Source organism: Anopheles aquasalis, chromosome 3 (genome assembly GCF_943734665.1).
Source record: "Anopheles aquasalis chromosome 3, idAnoAquaMG_Q_19, whole genome shotgun sequence".
Taxonomy (NCBI): domain Eukaryota; kingdom Metazoa; phylum Arthropoda; class Insecta; order Diptera; family Culicidae; genus Anopheles; species Anopheles aquasalis.
Window position 1 is genome coordinate 3,501,709 of NC_064878.1, and position 25,792 is coordinate 3,527,500.

General features: G+C 50.1%; 1 protein-coding gene across 1 annotated transcript in view; it reads right to left on the minus strand.

Annotated features, from left to right (window-relative positions):
• Window positions 1-14,255: 14,255 nt before the first annotated feature.
• The window catches only part of LOC126577503 (somatostatin receptor type 2-like), a 17,607-nt gene continuing 6,070 nt past the window's right edge, over window positions 14,256-25,792 (minus strand). Inside the window, exon 2 of the mRNA XM_050239172.1 lies at window positions 14,256-18,291. Coding sequence (XP_050095129.1) covers window positions 16,647-18,230 — 1,584 coding nt within the window. The 5' untranslated portion in view covers window positions 18,231-18,291 and the 3' untranslated portion in view covers window positions 14,256-16,646. The remainder of the gene's footprint in view (window positions 18,292-25,792) is intronic.

A 25,792-nucleotide genomic window follows, 5' to 3' on the forward strand; every position in this document is an offset into this window, starting at 1 on the left:
TCGTTCATATAGATTGGTGGCCACCAAGCTCGCCGTTTCATGTACAGCATTGGCGCTATATGTATGTTGAACACTTTCCAACAGATCAAGCTCTTCAGAATCGCGATTTATGAAGCAACTATTGCTCCGACCGACCGATACGCTGTGCTACCCTCGCTTTACTGCCATGCATCTTTTTTTTACGAATTGTAAACCGGAATGTGGGTCAACGGCACCATTACTAAGGGGTGCTTGGAAGGCGTGGAGTAAGGGAAATAAAAAAAAATCCATTCAACTCTGGGCACTAATTGTTAATGCTCCTCACGAAGAGAGGAATCCGTTTCGGTATGTACCATTAACGTGCTTTTAGCACTTTCATTAATTAGTTAATCGGTCTGATTGATTTATTTGAAAGCTTTGTACACACGAGCTGGTCGGACGTAAGCATCCTTTTCGAGATTGTTTAAATACCAAGCCCATCGATGCATCAAAAGCCCAGGTATAGTTCCTACATTATCGAGTGGCCGCACTTTACTCTTCTCGCAAACAGAGACTGGTGGATCAATTGGACCTCCATACCATGCACCCTCTGGACCTGCATCGATAATGCACCGTGCCACTTGAGAAGTTTCCATTTCCGGTTTGTCGAAAGTCGAAACTAATTTGCTGCGAGCGCCACTCGTGCATCCACGGTGGATGGTGTTCCGCACTGGAGAGTTCTGGAAGGAAGAGGAAACTTTGTAGTAAATCAGCGAGTTAGCGATCAGGACGCGCGAATGCACGAAGGGGTTTCCATTAATGGTTTTGGATGAGTTTGTCTCTCACTAAACCCTTCTAGCCTTGTAACCTCATTATCAGCTCCTATTGTCGTGCGCTAATTCCACATCCTACATTCAAGCTGACAGTGTGACTGTCTCTGCGTAAATCACTCCTCGGACGCATTCACCTCAAATGGTTCTTGGAAGAGCATTTGATAAAAACATCCCGACAGCAACACCATTTTTTCCAATTTCTTAAATCTTCTTTTCGCAACGAGTGCATTTTTTTGCTACCCAAGCACTGGTCGGATCCACGCTCGCCAAGGAATTGAATTAAAAAACTGGAATTCTATCAAAAAAAAAACCCGGATGATGCAGTCCCGGCCCAGCCCAGCCCAGCGCGGCCACTCGACCGTTTCTTTGCCAAGTTTCTCCAAAAGGACCTGACCGGCGGCGTAAATGAAGCCATTTTAAGTGTGAATCGTTACGGGGCGGCGCTGAAGAAGATGGAATAGGAGACTGGACTTAAATGCCGTTTTGCTGCCGCTTCGCTACAGAGTTTCTTCTGAGATCCTTCGACCTCCGGGTCGGATTGGTAGCTCCCATATCTTGACCATCATCACGCCGCAAGTTTCACTGCGCTGGCCACAGTACAGAGCGACCGTAAAGGTTTTCCGTTCGGTGCCAAAATCGGGTCAAAGCTGGCTCGCTCCGGTCGTGCCGGTTAGCCGGTGAGCTTTGCGGAAACAATTTTACGATTATTACAACCGGGGGTCCACACCGAACGGAAAGGGTGCAATTTATACATTTTCTTGCGACGAAGTTTTCAAATTCCTCGGGATCACCACCGGTGCTGCTCCCCCGCCCGGGGGGGAGCTAGTATCTGTTTCTATTCATCCTCTGGATCTGGACTCTCTGGACGCTTGCGAAGAGTTGAAAAGGGTGCAGTTGCTGGTGTCGTCGTTTTCAATGCTGCCAATGCGACAGCAAACGGTTAAGGTGTGCAGCACATTCCTCAAAGGAAATAGAAAATCCTTTCATTGCCCCAGGCTACTACGCAATCTAGCTAGGAAAGCGAGAGAGAAAATAAAAAAAGGAAAGAGAACTGAACCATGAAAAGAAAACGGTCCCGCCAGTCCCGAGATCCGATCGAAGAAATGCATTAGAAATGCTCCGGAGTGCAATTCCGGGATTGCGGGCAACGTCAGCCTGGAGTAAATGCATTCCACGTCGCGAATATTACGAAACTGCATCACGTAGTCCGTCACCGATCAGTGCACCACACTCGGAAAGGACCACGAGGGCCGACGTTTTCCGGCAAAAACACATTCCCCGGTGCTGGCGCGCAGATTACGATCAGAGATTTATAGCAGACGCTTTTCAGGACGGAAAAAAACACAACCTTCCAACCTTCGAAATGTTACTCGATTGTTGTGTGTTTGTTTGTGGATTGTGTGCAGCAAAGGTTGCTTGGAGCAGAAGGAAACTTCATCAGTCGACCTCGTCGTCCTCCGACAACACAAGCGCCATAGCTCACCGCGATGCAGCTGTCAAAGTGTCCGTAGAGTTCGATAATTTAAATTAAAATTGAGAGAGCCCCGGCCACCGGCCAGAAATCCCTGCCAACGGGGTATCCGAACTTCGGAAGAAGGTCGCTCGAAGCCCCCCGGGGCGGGTGTCCACTATTTATCGGCGTCAGTCGAGGGCGACACCACAAATCAGACAGACTCCGGCCTCCGTGCCCGAGTCGGTCAAAAGGGGTCTCCCAGCGAACCCATAAATAACGACCAAAGTCCCGTCGGCACCGATCACCGATCTGGAACGGCGCAAACTGGAAACCCAACCCCCCCTCCCCCGCTGCTCCGGCTGGTCGATGCCAACATGCTGACCTCAGCCATAGCCTTCTAATTCACTTTGGGCGCGCGCTGTTGGTCCAGCCAGTTGGTCCATTAAATTACCATCTTGAGTCCCCCCTCGCTCCTCTCGCACTCTCTCCAGTGCCCTTACCACTGTCTTACAGCCAATTGTGACAGCCCGAGGAACGTCGAGTCGAAGGGACGTAAATCATAACAGGAGGCGACCGGAGTGGTACGAGGAAACAGAAGAAGATCGGAATAACAACCGGCCCCATTCCGCCCCCGAATCTGGTTCAAAAATCTCTCAAAAACTATCGTTAAACTTAAGGACTTGGCGCCGGCTCTAATGGGCTCGCGGGGGTCAGAGCGGGGCTGCTCGTAAGGCTGGCACCAGCACCAGTGGCCAAAAACCTACCAGTTGCGGACCTTTCAAATGTCAAACTGTGGCATGAAGATTGTGGAGGAGAGATCTTAATGGGTTTTCCGCTAGCAAAATGGCCACCATCCGGGGAGGGTTGGGAAGGTCAAGACGGCAACAAAGTGTATAAACTATCCTGACCCCCGGGCGTGGAAACTCCCGAACAATTGAACGTTACTGGGAACCGGGGGCTAGGGAGCGATTGCGTAACTCAATTGCCAGTTGGGGCGGACTTGTTGTGTAACGGAACAGTATGAGCTCATCACCAGCGCGGTACCAGCCACCATCTTTAATCCTTTTTCCAAGTGACGGGACGCGTGCCCTTGGTAACGCGAACGCTCCTTATTACGTTGGAATGGACCAAAAAAAAAACAGTAACCCGAAAAGCCCGACACATGTTTGGCTTTTGGCCCTTCACTCCACTATAATCATAGTGACCTCAGCCCTATTGTCTCGATCAGGGCTTAAATCAAACAAATGGCCGATAATTGTAGGACCAAGGGAGACCACACAGCGGCACAAGGAGTGTCCCAGTATGGCCAATGTTCGCATCGGGCGAATCCACCATAAACGTCAACGGGGGAACTGGCTCGCTCGGTCGCTGGTACAATTTAATACCGCGGAGTGTATGATTTTCGGCCCTTCCGTTCGTCAATATTGCCGCTGGTGGTTCCACGGACCGAGCGATCCCTTTTTTCTATTCCCACGAAACCATCTTTACTCGCTTGCTGCTTGGTTGCTTTGTTTGTTTGTTTGTTTGCTTGTTTGCGTGCCTGGTCCACTTGGCTTTCGAAGCAGAGCGCCACTACTGCGTGGGCCGCATCTTGCAAAAGCCAGCCAGCCTGGCAGATGGTTTATTGATGCGCACCATAAATGTTGATACAACGTCGCCGTGGCCCCCAAGAGGCGACCGTTTTGAGGACATGTCAACCGACCGAACCGAGGGCTCTTTCCCGGGGTGACCGGAAGGTATCGGTTGTTTTGCTTCCCCTTTCCGTGAGGTCCGTGGTAGGGGTTTTAGGGAAGGAAAAATATCACTCCTCCTACCGATCTTACACTGAACTTCGGCTGTGAAGGAAGGAAAAGATGGACAGACCCAGAGGAGGTGGGGCGGGGTACCACATAAATTATGCGCGAATTAATCGCACCCGAGGAAGAGGAAGGCCAAGCTAACGGAAACGGAGGAATGGTTTGCGCTCTAAACTCCCCAATTCCTGGGCCCCAGTGTGTTGCTGGCGTATGATTTATGGATTTATTATAATCGTGTAATTATAGAAGCATTTGGCCATGTCTAATGTGCCCTCGCCAGCCCCTGCAGCGCGACTTTCCACGCCACGCCAGCGGAGCTAATCGAGCATATCGAGAAGCGGGGAAATCGTCCTGAACAAACGATTTATTTTTAAACGGTTTCTTCCCGCACTACGCCCACCCAAAACTAGGAGAGAGAACGGGAACGGCGGTGCGGCGCAGATTAATGTTAACTGAAACCATCACTGTCAGCGAACGGAGCCAAATGAAATCCATCATCAACATCCATCCGGTTGCGTGGCATAAGTACCTTCTCGGTTCTCTCTTTCTTTCTCTCACGACGCTACTTTCTCTCTGCTTCTCTTTCTGTCTCAAACTGTTTTTATACAAGTACATCCTTCCCCTTGGTCCCATCTTTAGGGCCAACATATTTCTCGAGATCGATTTGTTCGACCTCACACCGTCGCTGCTCGCCTTGGTGCGTTGGTGCTGACAGTGACGAATGATGACGAAGGAGGGAAGGGAGAGCACGAGATCCTGCTCCCTTCCTCCACACGCATGGTCTGCACTGGCAGCAGACATTCATCACACATCGTTCCTCACACCGATCCCGGGTGGTCGACGGATATGCGGATGCAAACTGTGTTACTGTGTAACCTCCACCGGGTGGTTCTGCTTCGATGACACCAAGAAACGAGACTTGTAAGTGCATATTGCGACGGCAGAGCAGTGTTTACCAGCGCCATCCAATCAACAAATGGCCTGCGTCAGCCTGTGCCAGCCACGTTCGTGACGCGATTGAGCGATGATGGTGGAAGGTGTTGCTGTTGTTGCTGTTGCTGTTGGTTGTTCGTAGCAACTCGCAAACCAAACGTTGTTGGTGCATCGTTAACATCGCCTGCCCGGATCGTATCGATGCGCTGCAGCAGCATTAAACTTTCAAAACCAATTTAAAAGTAATATTCTGCAATCGCGCGAATGACCGGTGAAGAGCTGCCTTCGTTTTCTGCTACGGATCTTGCTAGGATCAACCAACCGCCCTGACCAGACGTAGCTCGTGGAGCATTTATGCGGTTTCCACCATGATTGTTCCAAGATGAATCCTTCGCGCAACACGCGGTAATGTAGTTTAACAACACGCAACATAATACGAACAGGCTTGTATTAAACCGACTAATCCGGTGGAAAAATTAGTTTTCCCTGTTAACAAAGTGGCCAACCAACTTGGGAGTTGGCCGGAAGCGCCAAAGACTTCACCAAAAGGCGTGGGGCATTCATAATGAATGTTTTAAAAGCCCCTTGGGAGGCGATGGAGTTACTCCATAATTAGACCTTAATCATTCTCGCCACGGTAGTATCCGTGGTCCGTAATCCTACAGGTGCGCTGCGACGGCGGAGGTCACCAGTGGATGATTTTGAATCCAATTTTTCAAAACACAAATCCGTTGTCCCGGACCACCGGACCACCGGTGAAAGGGAATATTTTATTTTTCATCGTTATGCAGTGGCGCGATAGGAACAAAGAACAGATCGAAAGCTCTTCGTGGGTGCGTGCCGGCTTACAATGGGGCGCGGGCTCGGGATGATAAATCCTTTTTTCAGCTTTCGTGCGCCACTTTGCCTTTTGCGCCGGTTCCCGGAAACACATAAACGGAACACGCATAATCATCGCATCGTTGCTCCGCCGGGGGCCTTTTATGCAACACAAAGTGAGCAAACCGGCGTGAGAGCTGGAACAGGGCATTGAACTTTAAATAATGATCCAACGGAAAATCGGACGAGAACTCGACGGTTCCAAAAGAGGGCATCATTTTCTCGTCCCAGATTAGGCTTCGTCCCGTCCCGGTTTGTTGGCTAAGTAGGCTTTTCCTCTTTTCCTCGATCCAATTCGGGGTTGAGTAAGCGCATCGAGGGAGGCGGCGTTCGCTTTCTTCGGGGAAAAAGAAAAGCTTTTAACCGACAGACAACATGTTGAAAGGGCCGGCGGTTCATCTGGAGATGTTCAATAAAACCGAAAACGAAATAAGCGATGAATGGAGGAAGGATGCAAGCGCTTTCAGAGAAAATCAGTTGCGCCAGTGATACACCGACCCGACTCCCCCACCCTCCCTCACTCCATCGTGGTGACCTTTGTCAGAGTGACAAATCGTTACGCTTGCGATTGCCAGAGCTGACGAGGCCAAGAAAACTGAGCGCTGCTGGATGCCATTTTTCACGCCAGGTAAGCAATCTCCGACCGATGGATGAATGAGGCAATTCGTGAGCCACCATTGGCACTGGAATCGGCACCGGGTGGACTACCGGCGGTCCCCTTTATCCGATCATTTATCACTCCGGAGGCTCCGGTCCTTGATTATCTACCTTCAGGCCGGTGGTAGCCTATTCCGATTCGTTGGCAGTTCGTCGTCGTTTCGTCGTCGATTATCGTCAAGTGGTACAGTGGGGTGGGGTGGGTGTGGGTGTGGGCGTAGGCGTGGATCGACTGCGATGCGATGGAACTTTATTACTTGAGAACTTGTCGGCAGTGGTAGTGGGCCTCTGGCCGCATGCTTTCTAGCAGATGAGATGAGCCGGGCCAGGGGGATTTTGATTGAACATGGGCCTGCCGGGATTGCCAATAAAGTGCTTTGCGTAAAATCGGAAAACAATTGATTGGTTGATCGATACGGAGGAGCAGAAAGCGCCGAAGGCGATGGAAATCCTTCCAAAACGATAATACGCTCTGGTGGGTAGGAAGGAAAGGGGGAATTCAGAGTGTTTTTCTCGGTGCGTTGTTTTCTAGTTAAGTTTTCGCAAACTGATTTGTATGAAATTGTACACCTTTCGCTGCTAATAAAAATAATTTTATCTATTTCTATGAAAGAATACAAAGACGGTGCATTTATTTATGATTTTCTAGAACTTTTAACCTTTTTGTTTAAGAAATGGCTTATTGTATTTTATTGAATGTAATCTACCGTGCCCTTCTAATCGCTTGTAATGTTTCTGCAATTAATTATCGTTATTTTCGAATGTTAAATCTACTGTTCTGTAAAATAAAATTGACACTTATAATTCTTCAGAGACACTTTTACACTTTTACAAATAATTAGAAGTCGGAATTTGCCGATTCTTTTTTTCTTTTTCTATTCCATACGGCATCTCTTTTTAGTTATTAAACTACTTTATTTGTTTCATTTGTCAAATTAAATCGCGAGTCATTAATTAAAATTATCTGATCTAGTTTCTCACAAATAAGATTCACTAATTACTTACAGAAAATACTTGCTTATTAAGGTGAATACAAGGCAACAAGCGTGACCGAATGGCAAAAGGCAAATCACTCTCCTCGACTACTTAGATTGTGCTTTACATGAGACAGCTTGACATTGCGAAAGAGAAGAAAAAAACACCCGCCCGCTTTGATACATGTTCACATCAAACGCATTTCATGTTCTAACATCACGCGTTAATGTTCTCATGTTCCACCTCGTGTCACAAAAGAGTCCACCCTTGTCCTTATCTAATGACAGAAAAGCAAGATAATTTGAATATTGAAACCCACGGTTTTGTAGTCCCTTTATCGCCTGTAGAGAGGCTACCACTTTTGTGTAATTTATAACGAAACGCTGCTTTAACGGGCATCCCAATGGCACCACCGACCGCCCGGTTTGCACGCAACATCAAACTCATTAACGTAGCGCACCGCTCGCACCCAACATGTGTGCTTGGCTCTCCTGCTTTTCTCCTGCTTTTTTCTCACACATTTTTCATTGTCCCCAAAGGTACCCAAGGGTTCTTTTGATTTGTTCGTGGTTGCGCTTAATACCGAGGCGAGGATCGTGCACCAGGTACTTACGTTTGCAAATTACATTTCTTTAATCTTTGCCACACCGCGCTATTTGATTATGGAGTTCCTGGAAAAACCAACGCCAACGGTGCAACACATTGACGCTACCGGTGCTGCAGGACGCCAGCGGATGTCACGCAATGGCCACAAAAACACTCGTTTATAACCCCGCCTGGGCTGCATACGTGAACCAGGGCCAGGCTGCGGAACATTATGCATCGCTACCGTTTATGGCATCCCGTGCGAAAGGCGACGGTTCTGGGGGGGGAGGGTGTTGCGAAAATCATTACCCCAAGCACACACAAAAGAAAGGGATAAAAGTATCTCGTTAGGGGAAAGACAGCAACAAAAAAAAACAACCAACATCTGCACATATATGGGTTAATGTGGTGGCAGCCGTAAGCATAAAGAAAGCTCCTTAAACATCGAATTCTTAAACGCCTCTCGCACTCTCTTTCTCTCCCCTTTCTAGGTGTCTCGCTACTTCCTTCCTTGTGCATTCATTTTTTATTTAATTTTTTTTTCTCGCTACCAACTCCGGGCCTCTGGCCGTGTTGGACTGGAAGCATAAAAAGCCCAAAGTACCAGCCGCTTTTGTTCGTGGCAAATCGTCTCCGCAGTACGCCCACCGTACGAGATGAGACGTTGCAAATTACGTAAATAACCAACCGCACCATCACCACCACGGGTGACGGCAAAAGGAAGTGACGGTTGGTGGTGCAAAAAGTGGGAAAGCCTTGACTTTCCTCCCTCTGGAGCGAAAAAGTGCGAAACGGTTTCCCCCCCCCCCCCCCCCACCCAGGTGCACTTTCCACTGCTGCTGTGGCCGTTGCCTCAAGAGCCACCGGTTGGACGCCTGTTGGCTGTGGCTTGGTCCTGGTCCGTGGCCTGACCTGGTCTGGCCTGGCGTGGACGTGCATTGATATGCATCCCTGACAGCGATAATGAGAGTGAGGTTTGCGCTGCCTTAATAATGCAAAATGCTACTGCTGCCAGTGCCCCATTCATCAGACTTCCCGACCTTCCGGCCCGTAAGGATACGTATCTGAAATGTAGATGAATTTCCTGGATTCCCTTCAACCGAGCGCGGCCCCGTGTCGAAGACGCCACGGCGCTCCCGAGGGAACACCCGGAGGGTATCGCTTGGTTGTGATTTTACCGTCGGCAACCGGTACCCAAACCGGGACAGTGTGTTGCACAAGTTGCACGGAACGGCATGGAACGGAACGGAATCCAAAAACAACAGAGGAAGAAAAAAAACCCCCTCCCCGACTCGTGGCCCTCGGTGCGCATTGAGCCGGGGCTTCGTTCGCTTTAACAATGTTGACACACTTTTGTATTAGTCCGATGGACACACCGTGGTCTGTTGGAGGGTGATAGACCAGAGCGATGAAATGGATTTGTGGGAGCGGCCACCACCATGTTTGCCAAGCATTTTCGGTTTTCTGTTGCAAAACAAACTGAGGGGCGCTATTCGCTTCCCGGTGAAACATCGCTTACAATATTACAACATCAACATCCACATCGTTCGGGTTTTTTGTGACGCACAAATGCTCTATCTATAGATGACAAGCTATCATCAGGAGATGCACAACCGATACTCAGTTGTCGAAAGAACAATGGGCTGTTGTTGAGCGTTAAATTGAGGCATTCAATGGCCTCGTTTGGAATGAGTTACTTAATATGATATTCCCATAACAGGGCACATGATTGTGATGACATTTACGAGGATAAAAGGATGATACAGCTGCAATTTACTTGCTGGTCCTGTCACATTGTGAAGTAACTGAAAGAGTGAATGACGACGAAATAAAATAAAACCTTTCCTCTGCTTCACATACTCAGGACGTGGCTGTTTGATGAACCTTAGGCCAACAGCACGTACGTCGTATTACTAACAAATGAACCAAAGACGCAAGACGTCCGCTTCAACCTGAATACCTGGTACGTGGAATTTCTACTTTGCTTCCATTGAGCATACAATTTGCATAAGCACTGGATCTCCGATTGGAGTGTACCTCCAACGCACTGTCGTGTCCTGGTGCTCCTCAGTTAATGCAATTAGTTGCACAAAGAGAATCGCAACAACAATGCGAATGGGGGCCTCGGGCAGCAGCACGGGCGCACAGCGAATACGCGCGATTGTCGAAGACTTTCCCGAGAAAAAGGGCTTGATCTTCCAGTGCTCTCGCAGCTTTGCTATTCCATCATAAGCCTTCGCCAGCCAGTGCCGGGATGGTTCCGTGGCGCTGTTTGAAGTGTAGAGTTTCGTCTTCGTCGTCTCGTCCTCCGCTGGTACCGTTTGTCTAGTGGACACAAGGACCTTCCTTCTTCTCCTCCGGTGGATGCACTCCAGGGTTGTGGTGCTCCTGTACCACAAACGCGCTTAACGCTTTACGCCATTGTCAATGCGATGACCCAACTTCCCTTGCGAGTCTGCGAGTTTTGTTAAACTCACAACCGATGCTGGAGCCGGAGTTTAAGCGTACACCGGCGCGTCTCGCCGGAGCACAGACAGATAAACACAGCAACAACTGCTCAGCAACTTTGAAACGAGTATGGCCACATCGTTCAGCTCCTGGTCCCGGGGAGAGAAAGTTAAAACGCAGCCACTGGTATCACTTCGGGGCCACTCCACCACTCGGTCGGTCGGTCGGTCGGTCTGCTGGTTGAGCGATTGCGAGTCCAGCAATGCGTCGCTGGGAAAAGGATTTCCACACTTCCAAACGCACACATACGTACAGGCGCACGTGGCCACTCGGGCACGCACATTACCTAAATGGGTTTACCAGCTTGCAGCAGACACAGAGCGGGAACGAGCGAGCGAGCGAGCGAGTGAGAGAGCGAAGAAGAAATAAAATAAAATCTCTACACCCTGCTGGTCACCCATCCATGACCACCCACCCACAGAGACCACCCTTTTCCTTCCTTTTCCTCCCCTCCAGAATAAGGGGATGGTTAAGAGAAGCGCCACAGCGCCCGGCGATACGCTGGAAGCGAAGTTAAAGTATTGATCCTCGCCAATTGGTTGAATCAATATTGCCAGCAATATCGTTCAACATCCCCCTCCCCCCTCACCCCAATGGAGGATTGGGGGAGTGTGGACGATGGTGACATCCTCCCGGGGACATCATGGCGGCAACCGCAACCAACGACAACGTTGTCGTCGTCGTCGTCGTCATCGTCGTCCTGGTCCTGGTCGCTGTACAAACAGCGTGCCACCTCACGACAATGGTTCGACTCGGGGGGAGGGGGGGGGGGGAAGGCTCTGTCCCTTGGTCAGATTAATCCAATCAATTCCATGTGTGGCCGTCCATTGCACCACCAACCAGGATAGGACCAGGCGCGCGATAGGAGTAAGACAAACGGTCGAGGCAATTATTTCCAGCTGGCACCGGGCGGGAGGTTATTATGACTTTATTGACACACACTTGACACTTTTGGAAACGGATGCCGGCCGCGATGCCTGCCACATGGCCCCCGGTTGGTCTGGAACACGGGATACGGGGCGACGACGACGTTCGGGATTGCGCCATTGTGCCATTGGGGAGCATCCAGGAGCAGGAGGAGGGAGGAAAACTTTGCAGACTAATGACCCGGACTGTAGTCCACTGGTGGCCGGCGGGCGTGTTGGTGAAGTATAAAAAATAAATTAATAAATTAGTCCGCTCGCTTGTTGGTGGCTCGATCATCGATGAATGGGGTTGTATAGCCGGCACCACGCCTGCTTTACTACCTGCTGACAGGTGAGTTATTGCGTTGCTGGCGCCTCTGTGTGTCTCTCTTCTGTAGGAGGCGCACCAGAGCAGGCCAGAAGGCTGCTATGGGGATAGGAAAAGCGGTTACGAGCTTCATTAGAGGCGCTTCAATAGGATAACCAAGATAACGCAATTGCCTGGGGAAGCTGGGAAACGTTCAATATCAAGAAGAAGCTTGCGAAGTGGTTAACTCTGTATTAATTCTTCCTCTTCTATTAAGCGATGGTGCTAATTTTTGGGGCGAAGGTTCACAGCCCCATTTTTAAAAGATAAATGATAAAAAATAGTGAAGAAAATTTTTTTTCAACATTTCAACATTCACCACATAACAGAGTTTGCTATTATTGGGTCTTTTAGCTATTTAAATTGCTCTTAAAAACCCCTAAAACTCTAAATTTTACCAGATACCTGGCGCCTCCATTATTGGATTTTGGGCAACGGAGCTAAATGATTTCGTTTTCCCGGTGCGGCGACCAGTTTTGGAATTGCCTCTACCTCTCTGGCCACTAATATTAATCAAGCCACAAGTATTCAATAAAAACAGCATAAATTAATTCAGCCACCTGAGTTCTATTAAACCTTGCTTGAAAACTCATTCAATCTATCCCGTTTGTTTATCCAATTTAGAATAATCTGCTTTTTCGCACACCAGCCAAAGGCAACTAGATTGCTCAAAAGAACAATCGGTGAACCGCTGGGCATGACTGACACATGTTTGACGATTGGCACATCGCAGTATCCTCACTGCAATCGCTTCCAGCGTCCTGTTTGAATGATGAATTGAGAGAACCACAACACGATACCCTGGGAGACTCTGATCGCCTATTCATCACGCTCAACGGTGTGGTTTCCAAGGCTGGCCGTGGCCATTGCCGGTCCTGAAACGGCCTTCGCACCTAGCACCACACGCTGTGCCGGCTGTCAGCGCTCCGCAACGGGGGGTGGTGGTTTGGTGTTCCTGTGGTTGCGTGCACTCCGTGTTTGCCAGCACATTTACGTATGAATTATAGAAAGTGACTGTGTAGCGTGAGAGTAGCAGGGGGTGGGGGGCTCGTTGAGGCTAGTAACACTAATTTACTGCTGGCCGGTAATGCGTAATCCTTCCCATCGTACCACACGCATACCACCGCACAAGCGTGTCTAATCTCGAGTGGCCATTATGCACGCCTGTAGCGCCATCATCATCACCATCATCATAACCATCACGCAGTCTATGGCCGCATCGATATCGCCCATTTGCCCAAGAAATCCACACATGGGCAAAGGAAGTATGGACCCGGCATGTGTGGAATACTGTAACAACAAATCGGACCACGGCCAGGTTCGATGAAACTTTTTCACGGTCTTGGGTCCACTTTCATACACGATACACGGTACCCGGGATCGTCCCGGCTATGCAAAGCTCACAAAACTTGTTGGAAAATGTTAATCCAAAATACCAAAAACCCACGCCCCCCGTATGCGACGTAAAGGATGGCTTGGCCGCTAGGTGATGCGAAAATGTGGCTGCGGGGGTGCGTGGTGGAATTTTTGGTGGAATGTATGTAAGATCAGCGCTGGTCGATTTTCCGGCTTCCGCCGATATCAATCTTTTACGAAAAACTCGCACGATGGAATGTAGTATGGAAAGCAGCCAGGATGCCAGTTCGCTCCGATGATCAAAGCTATTCGTTTGAGTTACATCTTCATGGAGGACATGGCCATGGCCCTTCCTCTTCCCGTTTGTATAACAGGAAGGACATGGAAAGGGGTGGCTAGGAGACGTGAGTGATGTGGGTAATGTGATACCCGGACTCATGCACCACACCTCTCCCGGACAAACGTCACCCTCATCATCGTTTGCTTCTTCCAGAAGTGACAGAGTGGGCAGCATTGGAGATGGAATTAGCCAGAGCGTGAGAGAGAGAGAGAGAGAGAGAGAGAGTCCGATGGTCATGGCGCAATGTACCCGAGGAGAAGAGGGCAGTGGCAATCAAATGAGAACCGGGTTATCGAAAGGGATTTGCGAGGAGGCCATTCCGGGGGCCATCCAATTTATTTCAAAACCCCGAACATATTGCGCCCATGCCAAGGCTGCTGCTGCTGCTGCTGCTGCTGACGGAAAAGTGATAGTAATTAGTTAATTTCATGCCCCAGCTGAGTTCACTTCATCCTTATACCGGTGTTCGTGGAAGTGGCCAGCAGCGTTGAGCTTAAAGCTGTGATCGACGGAGTGTGTGGACCGATCCGACGTTTAGTGGTAAACCGGATTCATATCTTTAATTAATTGACCATAGCCCCGCAGACCCTGGTTAAGGTTTCGGATGTATTAGTTCATCATTTTTTTCGATTTAGAACATTTTTATTAAAATTTACCTCTCGTGATTCCTCCAATCGATAAAAACCACCAACCACCGGACACAAACATGCTTCATTTGGAAAGATTTTACGTCTTTATTAGAGCCTCTGCTTCCATTTAATGAAGAGTTTTGATAAATTCGATACCAACGACGATTTGATATAGTGTCTGCGTCCGCCCGTGTCCCGGTGTGTTTGTTTTCTATTTTTTTTTATTATTATATTAATCGCTATCTTCCGCTCCGGCTATCGCTTACAGCGTGCGAGAAATTCGTTCGCCTGCGAAATGCTGGCACCTGGCACCGCTTGGGCTTGGATAGGCCATTCCTTTTTTTTTTTGCTGCTTAAGGGTGTTAAGTGTACAATGTTGCTACACAACAACGAATTCGAACTCTCCCTCCGGCCCTGTCGAGGACGCCCTGTGGAGGACGCAAGCTGTCCATTTCTTGTGTCCATCTCGCTTCCATCCTGTCGACGTAATTCGTATTTAATCTATTTTATCTAGCGCCCCGTTCCGTTTCGTTCTTCCACCTCCTAAAGTGACCGTTAACGAGTTGCTACACAATTTTTTGCTCTCTCTCGCGGCACGCTCCTTGGTTCTTCGTCTCGACCCAAGACACATTTGGGCTCGATCGATCGCTCGTTCGCACGCACGCCACGCCACGCCACGCACAGCATGATCACAAATGTAGGAAAAGTAGTACTTATCGAGCTTTTTCTTTATCTAACGTAAAAAAAACACACACAGTTGCTCTGGGCGCTCTCATTATCCGCTATATATCATAGATTTGTTCCCCCCCGCCCGCCGGTCCTGAACCCCTTTTTTGTCGTGCCATTTGCACGCCATTAGTCAACCGATTCCATCGGACGACGCCATTAGGATGGGCCGGAGAGGGGAATACTACTACAAAGGGGATACTAATAAACATCCCGTTCCCGGTTCGTTGGGCTTCGAAGTTTTTGGTTTTTTTTTCGCTGTTTTCACTGTTTGCTTTACCCTTTTCGGGTGGTTCGGCCTCGTTCGTCTTCGATTAAATGTGTTGTTGTTGTTGCTGTTGTAGCACCACAAATTCTGGTGTCCATCGCCCATTACTGCCAGATGGATTCACTAAACTAATTCCCGCATATCGTTCCGTGGAATTCGATCCGGAGCGGAGTGATCGGCATGCCAAATGAATGTGAAACCCCCACCCAACTCCCAACCCCTCCCCTATGCGGCACGATGATGCTAATGACGATGCAACGGATTGGAAACACTTTAAAAGCCGCGCGCCAACGACGACGATTCAATCAAAGGTTCGTAATGGAAACCACATCATCATCATCATCATCATCGGTGGCATCCTCATCAACGGGGGGCCTCCCATTCCATTAGCGGCGCTGTTTTCGGTGTATTTTTAATTCCAATTTTGATGAATGCATTTGCACTCCGCTACGGCTCCGTTGTGTGGCGTGCGCAAGTAAACAAAATTCGATCAACAACCGATCACACATCATCACGCCTCATCGCGATGATCGCGAGGAAGCGAATTGGGAAAAGTTAAACAAAACTACCGGGAGGGGGGGCCAATTTATGAAAACGATAAATTTCTCACGTTTCCCACGAAACCACTCAATTTCAGCGAACAGCATCATCAACAGCATCATCGGTTTTTCATCGACCGGCTCGTAAATTACTCCAACCGAGATGGTTGTGGGAGTCAGTGGGTGGCAAGATGGGAGGTGGGACGCATTAAGCATTTCGACACACACGAACACACGCCGCTGGTACTGTGTCGTGTGGCCACCACCCGTTCGGTTTAATGGAATTTGGGAGCTCAAAATTTATATTTTATCCAAATTCCAAAACCACGCACCCCGGTCCTGGATCGAATTCCCTCGCACTGTGCGGTGCTGATTGGTTGTGTGGTCCGCTCGCCATTCGTTATCGATCAAACATCAAACCAGCAACCACCGCGGTGGCCATTGCACGCACAATCTACTGAAAATCACGCGGACCAACCGCGACGCTACCGCGCTTGTGTTTTTAAAGGTTATGGGCGCATGGTACCACCTGTGCCGCGAATGCCGCGCCTACTCAGAAGTAGCTCAGACCCAGAGACAACAACAACAACAATCGTTAACACTAATTTATCACATAAATAAGTTTTGCCTTCCCCCCCGGAACGGTTCCGCCACGCTACCGTATTCCAATTTGCGGTTAAAACACATCTCTAGTCTACTGTGGGTTCCCGTTTTGCCTCCAATTACTACCGATGTGCCGGGCGCACGTGGCCACCTTCTTATCCTTTTTTTTTATATATATATTTAGAGCGGTAAGTACTCCAGTGAGAACCGCTCGGTGCTGTAGTAGACTGAGTAGACAGTTGTGTGACGTGCCGGCAATCAGTGCCAGTGACGCACGGGCTACTACTGCTACTGCCACTGTTTGGTACACTATACACTGTCAAGCCGCTCGACGAGTTACGTCAGTCTGACAAGCGGTTGTTGCTGCTGGCGTTGCAACGGCTCATGCTCGAAGCCGGAGCTTTCACTCGCGTCAGTGACACTCTCGGCGTGGGTGTCGCCATCCTTCCCACTACCACCCGGGCCAACGTTCACCGGTGGCCGATCACCGTTGATGGTGCTTCCGGTTTGCTGATTGCCGTTGATGTTGTAATTACAGCTGTTGCTGTTGTTGTTGTTGTTGTTGTTGTTGTTGTTGCTAGTGGCTACAGCAGTGCTGCCAGGAGCAGGTGTACTACCGGGCACCGTGAGCAGATTGCTGTTGCGTTGCGCACCATTGCCTGAGGAGCAAGCCGGTGGTGGAGGACTGGGATTGCGCGAAGAGACACACGATGCAGCGGTCGTGGTGGTGGTGGCCGTGGTCGTCGGCTCAACCAACAACCGGTGCTGCATCTTGGAACCACCGGTCGTAAGCTGCGTCGTGTCGGAATTCGTCCGCGTGCGAGAGCGCTTCGGCATGACGCTGTTTTCGAGTTTCAGCTGTGCGTTCACCTCAGCCCTCGCTGCACAGGTGCACGCCTTCAGGAAGCTCTTCTTAAAGTTCTCACTCAAATACGCGTACAGGATCGGATTGATGGCGGAGTTAATGTACCCGAGACAGCCCACCAACAGGAACAGGATCAGATCGAGCCGCGTACTGCACGTTTCAAAGTCCGACGTGATGAGCGCCACCTGCGAGATCCAGTACGGCAACCAGCAGAGAATGTACACCGTAATGACGGTCAACACCAGCTTGGTCACCTTCCGGTGAGAGCGCCGCTTTCCTCGTGATTTACCCGTCGTCTTGGGGCCAACATTGCGCAGCTTGCGTATCACCAGACAGTAGAACGTCATAATAAAGCAAAGCGGTATGACGAACCCCAGTATTAGCGAATAAACGGTGAACGTGTAGCCCGGCAGATGGCCATGCGCTTCCGGCCACAGTATCTGGCAGGAGTAGGTGTTCGGTTTCTGTTCGATCACATCCGCGTAGATCATGATCGGTAGCATGATGAGGGCCGAAGCGAGCCACGCCAGTACCGAGACGATGCGCGATACCAACGGCGTTCGGTACTTGGGCGACGAGATGTGATGACAGATCGCAATGTACCGGTCGGCGGACATGATGAACAGAAAGATGGACGAAGTGAACTGCGTGATCGAGGTGCTAACCATGTACGCCTTGCACATCGCACCACCGAGTGTCCAGCGTTTCATGTGCATCGTCGCGATCAGGAACGGAATTCCGATCAGGTAACACTCGTCCGCGATCGCCAGGTTCAGAATGTACATGTTGGTGACGGTTTGCATGTTGGAGAAGCGCAACACCACGTAAATGACGAGCGTGTTGCCCAGCACTCCGACCAGGCACACGACCGCATACAGGAACATGAACACGTAGTACGTCGTCGGCATATCGGTCGGTGGGCAGGTCATGTTACCCAGCAGCGTATCGTTCCACTCGCTACGGTCCAGCTCGGTGCCGAAGTTGGACAGATTCCGCTCGTTGAGCACATCGTACCCACCCAGCATAAACAGTGACGTCGCGTTGGTGTCCTCCATTGTGATCGCAGCAACTCGCTTTATCCTAGCGCTCACCGGAGGCTTTGTCGATGTGCAATTTCTGAAAAGATAAAAGAAAAGTGATGCCGGTTAGTGAGGCACGGAAACCTACATAACCTAAATCTTTTGTGCTAAATTGCTCTCAACGATTCTACTTGAAATACGATCCATTCGAGGGACGGTCTTTCCAACAAATGGTCGTCCTTTTGTAGTCACTCACAATCATTAGTAGCGATATTATCGCCACGAGGATATAATCAAATACTTCAAACACGCCTCCCTTACAATAGAAATACGTGTCCGAAATTGGATTTCCAGGTATCGTTTTTTGAAGTCGACACCGGCGCAGCGAACCACTTCTCGGACGGACAGTCAAATTACAACGGACCACCGTTCCGTCCATCCAACTCGCGACGCCACGACGAGAACAGGCTGTCCGTCAGGCGGGCCAGCCTGCCTTTGTTAGCACACCCAGCGATTGGGAAGCCGCGAGGGCCAACAATGGAAGTTAATTAGTTTCCCATTTCCTATTTCTATTCTCCCGGAGCCGACGACGACGGTGGTCGCGTCCTGGCTTGCTGGCTGGCACGGCCAAACGCGCTTTTTTGCCACCTTTTTAACCGTTTGCAGTGTGGTATGGTCCGGAAATCGATTGCCGGGCCATGCGACGGAGTGGCGGGTGCGTTTTGTTGATTTTCACGCCATTTCCAACTGGCACTATCTACGAGCACGACCTGCACCTTGCTATCACGATTATTTGTTCAGCTTGCCTCCGGTACACCTCCGGTCGAAAGGAAGCCACCGGCACCGGATGGAATCTCAAACATCCGCCCAGTTTCGGTTTCGGACCACCAGGCTAGAGGCCAGGTGTCAGGTGCAGGCGACAGCGAGGTGGGTGAACTTATTGACATACACTTTTCCGCAGTTCCGAGCAAATAGTTTTAACAAGCAACAGGACGGATAGACGGAGTTCTGGAGTTGACGAACAATATGCCGGCAATGTCAGCGAGGCTAACGACTACCTCACACGCTGCCTGAACGAGTGTGCTTCTGATTGAAAGCTGAAACCATAACAGTGTCCGGTCGAGCACCGAAACCGTTCGCCTTTTTCCCTCAAAACGTCTGTTGGCTGTAAACACTTTTTGGGGAAAACAAATCGAGAATTCGATTGGGACACACAGACACACATTCTGGTAAAGTCCATAACAGTTTAGGAGCTCCTCGTGCGCGCTTTTTGAGGACGCAGCACGCTGTATCGTTAGCATGGCGTCTATTCCATAGGCCACTGTTCCTCGCACGTAAACAGTGCACCGTGAAGTGATAAACCAACCTGACACCAACGTAGTAGCCAAGGAGCGCCAACCCAGTAGGCTGCCATCAAAGTAAACAATGGCACTGACGGCACGGACGGATGCTGATGCATGACACCAATTGCATCAATCGATTCTGCCAACGTGCTGCTACACACCGAAGCGCTGTGTATATAATTGATGAATTGGAAACGCTAAAAATAATCATCTTCACGCTTCATCGCTCCCCCGCGGGAGGCCCATTTGCATGCCACCATTTTCAACGCAGCCGTTCACTGGGGCGGCACAATGGAACCAGAAGCCGTGAGTACCGGGAAGTTGCACACAAAAGCAGCCGAGTTGCCAGCCGAGGCGTGGTGCACGATAATCAATCATAAATGGTAAATCATCGGGGGTTGACTTGCTGCCGTTGCAGCGGAAGTATTATTAGTGGCCCGGGGATAGGTGGTCCGGTCATTAACTCGCCGTCGCCGCCGCCGCCACCGAGTACAATAGCCTGGATGGCGCCACACAGGCAGCAGACATACGACAAAGAAGAGGGCACGCAGTCGGGTTATGTGAACTTCACAGTCTGTGCATCAAATCAGAGATGCGAACGCCATGGTCTTTGGATGGTTTGGAAAACTTTTCAACCTCTCAGCCTCAGTGCCGCCAGCAATTGACAAGCGAGCGACCATATTGGTCACTGGGATCCGAATGACAAACTTCTCACGAAAAAGAAACACAGAGCTCCGGGGATATACTGCGCAGACATGGGACTTAAAAGTTGAGCGTACAAGACCAAACCACTGCTACATTACTTGCCAGATTGTTTGACACGTCCCCCTTCTCCTACTCCAGCAGTCGGTGCTTTGCTGCGAATGAACCGAGAGACCGACCCGAGTGTGTACTCGAAAAACGCATTTCGCTCAACAACTTAACCTACATGTGTCACACATGGCACGGCCATCGGAGTAGGCGTGTAACGCTGTTTAATCGAAAGCGATCCAACTGAAATCGTCGCAGCAGAAGCAACAGCGAGGAAGCCATTTGTGTTGTCGACAACAAAACCGTCTCGCGCGGCGTTGCGGATACCGAATCGGTGACCATCTGCCATGCCGTAGCGAGATAGTATTTCTATTTGGCCACCGGCCTTTCCATCCAGCACTACAGCCTGTTATCTTCCGTTCTCTCTTTCTCCCTTCTTTTTTTTCTCTTCAGTTTTGTTTTCTTTCACAACAGTTCCGTCCGTCCGATCGTTGGGGCGCCGCACAAGAACCAACCACACGCGGGACATCACGAACAGTGGCAGGCTTTATGGAAGTGAGAAAATGTTGTTTGCCTAGCTTCGCTCCCCCCTCCGCACGTTATTCTGACGCTTTTATCGCGGTCGTGGACGCTTTTAGTGCTGGCTTCTAATTTCACTCCCATCCCGGGCAGCCACGTGGCAGCGCCAGCAACGATTCCCTAGCGCTCGACATAACTCACGTAGATTGAATTCAAACAGCGCGATCAGAATGGTGCGATAGCGCAACAAAACGACCGAGTATGATCGAGTGCAGTGGTCCTCTCCATCCATTCCCTCCTTCCCTTAGGTCCACATATTTATGATTTCCATTCTCCGACACCGCCGGCGGTGAAACACGGTGCATTAGGCTGGCCAACTGCCTGGTAAACAACCTGCCACTGAGCACGAACCCGAGTGGAGAGAGGTTTCGACTAAAAAGCAATAAAACGCGATTGACGCGGCCACTAAGGCATCGGCATCGACGCGAGCATCACTAAATCGGTGGCATCGAGCGACCAATCTTCATTTGTGTTGTTTTTTTTTTCCTCTCCTTTTTCGCTTTTTTATCATTATCACAGGAGCCCTGGTTACTCCCGTGGTGTTCTGCTTCACTTACCACGTGCAGCGTGGCGTAGAAAATGGTTATTAAATATTTATGAGAAAAGTGGCGTAAATAATTTCAAAGTCCACTTTACCGAAAGAATTGCCTGGCGGAACACTCCACAATGTCCAGCCGTCGTTGGCGAATTGGTGCGAAAACACTTTGGCACAAAAAATACTTCCCTTAAGGACGTGCTGCGCTTAGAAGACTCCTCGCGCTGACCGATAAATATATCGTTTTAGAATCATTTACTGAGCTCGGGATCCCGAGTGTCCTGAGCTGAGATGCAACACTCTACTCTACATAACAATCGCACAAAGAAGTGATTTTCGGTTCGACTCGCGGTTCTAGTCCCCGTCGACAGTGGCGACAGTTGGCCGGCCCCTTTAATGGTGGTTTGCTTTGAAAAGAATGCTGCTCGCTTGATTTATGCTGCAGCCATAGTCGGGGTCACCTCGAGCGCCACCTAATGCGCTAATGCTTGATTCAATTTTGCGCCAAACTGGAACGGACCACCGGGTTCGGCACGTGCTCCGATTGTCCGAACCGAAGCATCACCACCAGCCACGCCAACCACGGTGGCGATCTATCTCGCCGAACTGAAAATGATATTATCCCCGTCGTCGTCGTCGTCGTCGTCGTCGCCGGTGCACAGACTCCAAAAGGGCCAAGAGGGGGGGTTTGGGAGCGCGTACGAGGATACCGGAGACACCGGCAAACCGGGCCCTCGTAACCAGAGCCACAGTAATCCCTCAATGTCCGGTGAGCGAACTAGGTCACGCGCAATCGATCCGATCCCTGTGCCACCAGTTTTGCTGACCTACACTCTCGCACAAACACATACTGGTACGTGCCGACACCGACACCGAATGATCCACAATTGGCTTCCGGCAAACCAAGCGGAACGACTGTGCAACAGTGTCAGCGAGTGCCTTGCGTCACCGCGTGAGGCCAAACACTACGGCGAGGGTGCACGTGGAGGAAGATTTATGACACCGAAAAGGTACGCAAAAGGTTTCGAGCAGATTCCAAAGCTTTTTTTTCATAATTCCGCCCCTCTGTGGCCCCTTCGGTTCGGTCCAGCTCGCTCCAGTGCTCGCTCGCTGAGTGTCGCTCTCTTATCAAGATGCCCGAACTGCTGCTCTGTTTGGCCACGCCGTCGCTTTAATTAAATTAAAATCGTAAAACCACCTGTTCTGGGCGGCCGTGGGCTGATTTCCGGTCGCGATTCGCTCGCAGCCAGACTGTTTACCTGGTGACATGCCTGCTGGGCAGAGCTGGCGTCATCGCCAGCGTGGGGCGCATCATCTGCACCAAAGCAAACACAATCACCCCGATGGACGCTGGACGGATTTTAGGATATCCGGTACATATGGGTGATGGGAGCGACCGGACCAGACCGGAATTTGTGTCCGGTATCGGGAATCAGTTAATTAAATGCCATCCGGACACTGTCGCCCGGGGGTGGAGATGGTTTTATCGGCCGCAAGTGGCTGTGTGGCTGCTTGGGTGTGTGTGTGTGTCTTGGTACGCCGTTAATCAACTTTATGACGTCATAAACATTTCCGAAAAGTGGATCGCCGATAGTTAAATATGGCGCCCGACGCTGGACTCGGCAGTGGGGTGTGTTAAAGGATCGTCTTCACGCGGCGAGGTTTTGCTTTAAACCCGAACCTCGCCCCGCAAAGTGTCTCGTTTCGGGAAGGTGGAGGTAATTACTCTTACTTATCCAATTCCGTAAAGTTCCTCTAAGTCCGCGAAGAAACGGCGAGCGCACTTGGACTCACCGGAAAACCATTAAGTCGATCTCGGCTTACAAGCGGCCAGCTGAGCGAGAGAGCGCTGGCAATGGTCCGAACATTTTTCACTCCCCATGAATAATCGGAAGCTCCTAATCCTTGACCTACGACTTGACGCTCGCTCTTGGCGGACATTGGCGCTCCCAGTCGTGGAGTCGCTCTAGTTGCCAGCAATGAACTCGTTACTCATTCCCTTTTTGGCCATTTATCAGTAAAGCCAACTAATTATCCCTCCGAGGATATAATAGCGAAGCTCCAAGAAGCAGAAACCACTTTAGAGAGGCTCGTTTCACCCAATGATCGTGGCCAATTGGCAGTTTGGCTCCAGAACAGCTCCACCATCCGTTGTTCCTCACCACTCCACAGCACCCCCCCCCCCCCCCAACATAAAATGAGAACTGAGAGCGGAAGTACTTCTGCTGCTGCTGCTGCTGCTCCGACACAGTTAGAAGCACGCTCGCCCGCGATCGTGTGTCTCCATTTCGACCGCCCTAGATTGACAGCTCGGACCGGCGACGATAGCCAGGCATCATCAGCCATCGTGGCCATTACGAACGACCGAAAAATAAGAAGAAGAAACCCCCCCCCCCCCCCGGGTCCCGGCTCATTGAAACGTAATGTGTTTCCTCTCTCCGCTCTCGCACATGGCACCCACCGCAAACGGCGCCTTTCGAGGGCACCCGGCAGTGAAGTGGCCAGATGCAAAATCTATTCGCGTAGCACCCAGCCAGCCACCCGGGACACCGGCGACGCACCGACACATACTGGGCGGGGACCTGGGGCACGGCGGATCTCATTAGCATATCGAAAATAAACATTACAATAACCATCGCCTGACGCCACGCTGTCACCGTTTTGACAACTGTCTTCATTTCATTTTTTTGCTTTTGGGTTGGTTGTGGTGGCATTTTCGGGTCCAAGTTGCCTCTGCCGTTGCGTGAGTTCATTGTGCTGGGAGTTGGGACGCCGGTTTGGGTTATATGTGGCGGAAATCGGAGCGACACACGGGGTCGGGGGGAAGTGGGAGTGCTCCTTACGCACACATACATACTGTGCCACACCCCGCCAGGCACATACACGCGGGCGGCTGCTGATGGCGTGGTAATGTCGAGAGTAATGGAAATGGTGCGTCACCTTCATGTCACCAGCAGCAAGAGCATCGCACGGTCTGTGGCCCCTTTTAGCGGGAACGTCACCCGATTTTACGTTTATTTCAATTATCTTTCTTGCACAAAAGATAGAGCCCGAAGAATCCCCGTGACAGATAGCGGACCACGAATAAACTGGCTGGCAGAGTGAACCAGCGGGGGGGGTTTCGGGGTCACAGTCAAATTAAAACTCCAAAATGGAACGACCCGTGGACAGCTGGAAAGGAGAGGCGTTCCGTGTGGTTGTGGTTGGAACCGAACCGTTCACATCAAGGTTGGCTCGTTTCCGGCATTCCAACGCGGTCGCGGCACTTTGTTCGTTTCATCTGCGAGTTAGAGTTGAGTAGTTGTACAGTAGGGAAATGCAAAAATATGTAAATGAAACATGGCTAAACTGGAGCTTGCCTATTGCATGCTGGCTGGCTGTCTGTCTGTCTTCGCGGCCGCGGCCTCTAACTGTTGCGGCCAAGCTCTGCGCAGGGGCTGAAAGTTTCTGGCTTTCCGGATTCACTTTTCCGAGTGCCGTTGGGCAGTCCTGTAGCGTTGTTAGTTCAGGTACAACGCCGTTGTTACGATGTTTTGTTGCAAATTTGCTAACTTTATCTAAACGATTTCCAACTTTTCTCGACCCTTGTGCGCTGAACAGCACTTTATGCTATTCATGATAGAGCCATGAACCCTCTGTTGCAAAAAAAGGATTTCAGTTACTCAACTCGAGCAGCAATTTGTCGAATCAGCATCCAACGAGTGGTCATCTGCTGATTCCGACAACAATCAATTCGAAATACACGCGCCCAAGTATCTGAACTGAATTGCTACCGTATTAACACAATACAATCCAAATGAATGATGAGCTACAGCTGTGTTTCGTGGAAAACTCCAAAAAGGAAAACAGTGAACCAAATTGATTATCAATCTGGCATAATCTATTCAAATCCAATTGCCGAATATTTACGAGGAATCAAGCGGAGCAAACAGCACTCTTCCCTGCTATCGATTTGAGATCGATCCTTGTTGGCCGCCTTCTCGAGTTACAGACCGATAGGCTGGGCTCATAAATTCTCCAAAACGTAACATCATTAGGCAGCACGACAAAACGCATATCTTCGGGCATGTCGCATCCACTTCGATCGCTGGGCGTTCGCTCAGCAGCGCTGAAATTGATATAAAAATCCGTTTTCGATGACAAACAACGAAAGTGAATACCTACTAGTGATTGATCGGTTTGCACTCAGTAACGCTGTTTCTCTCTTGAAAAGGGAATTGTGAAGATAGTAGGCGCTAGGCGTAGCTACGGATTCTATATTTACCAACTTCTTCACTTCAATTGAAAGCGAAGCGGTTCTCTTTGGTGCGTTTCAATGGTTTCGCTACTTCACTGTTTGCTTATGCTATCGCTGTGCAATGTGTTGGCGCGATTTCACTTCTGTTTCATTT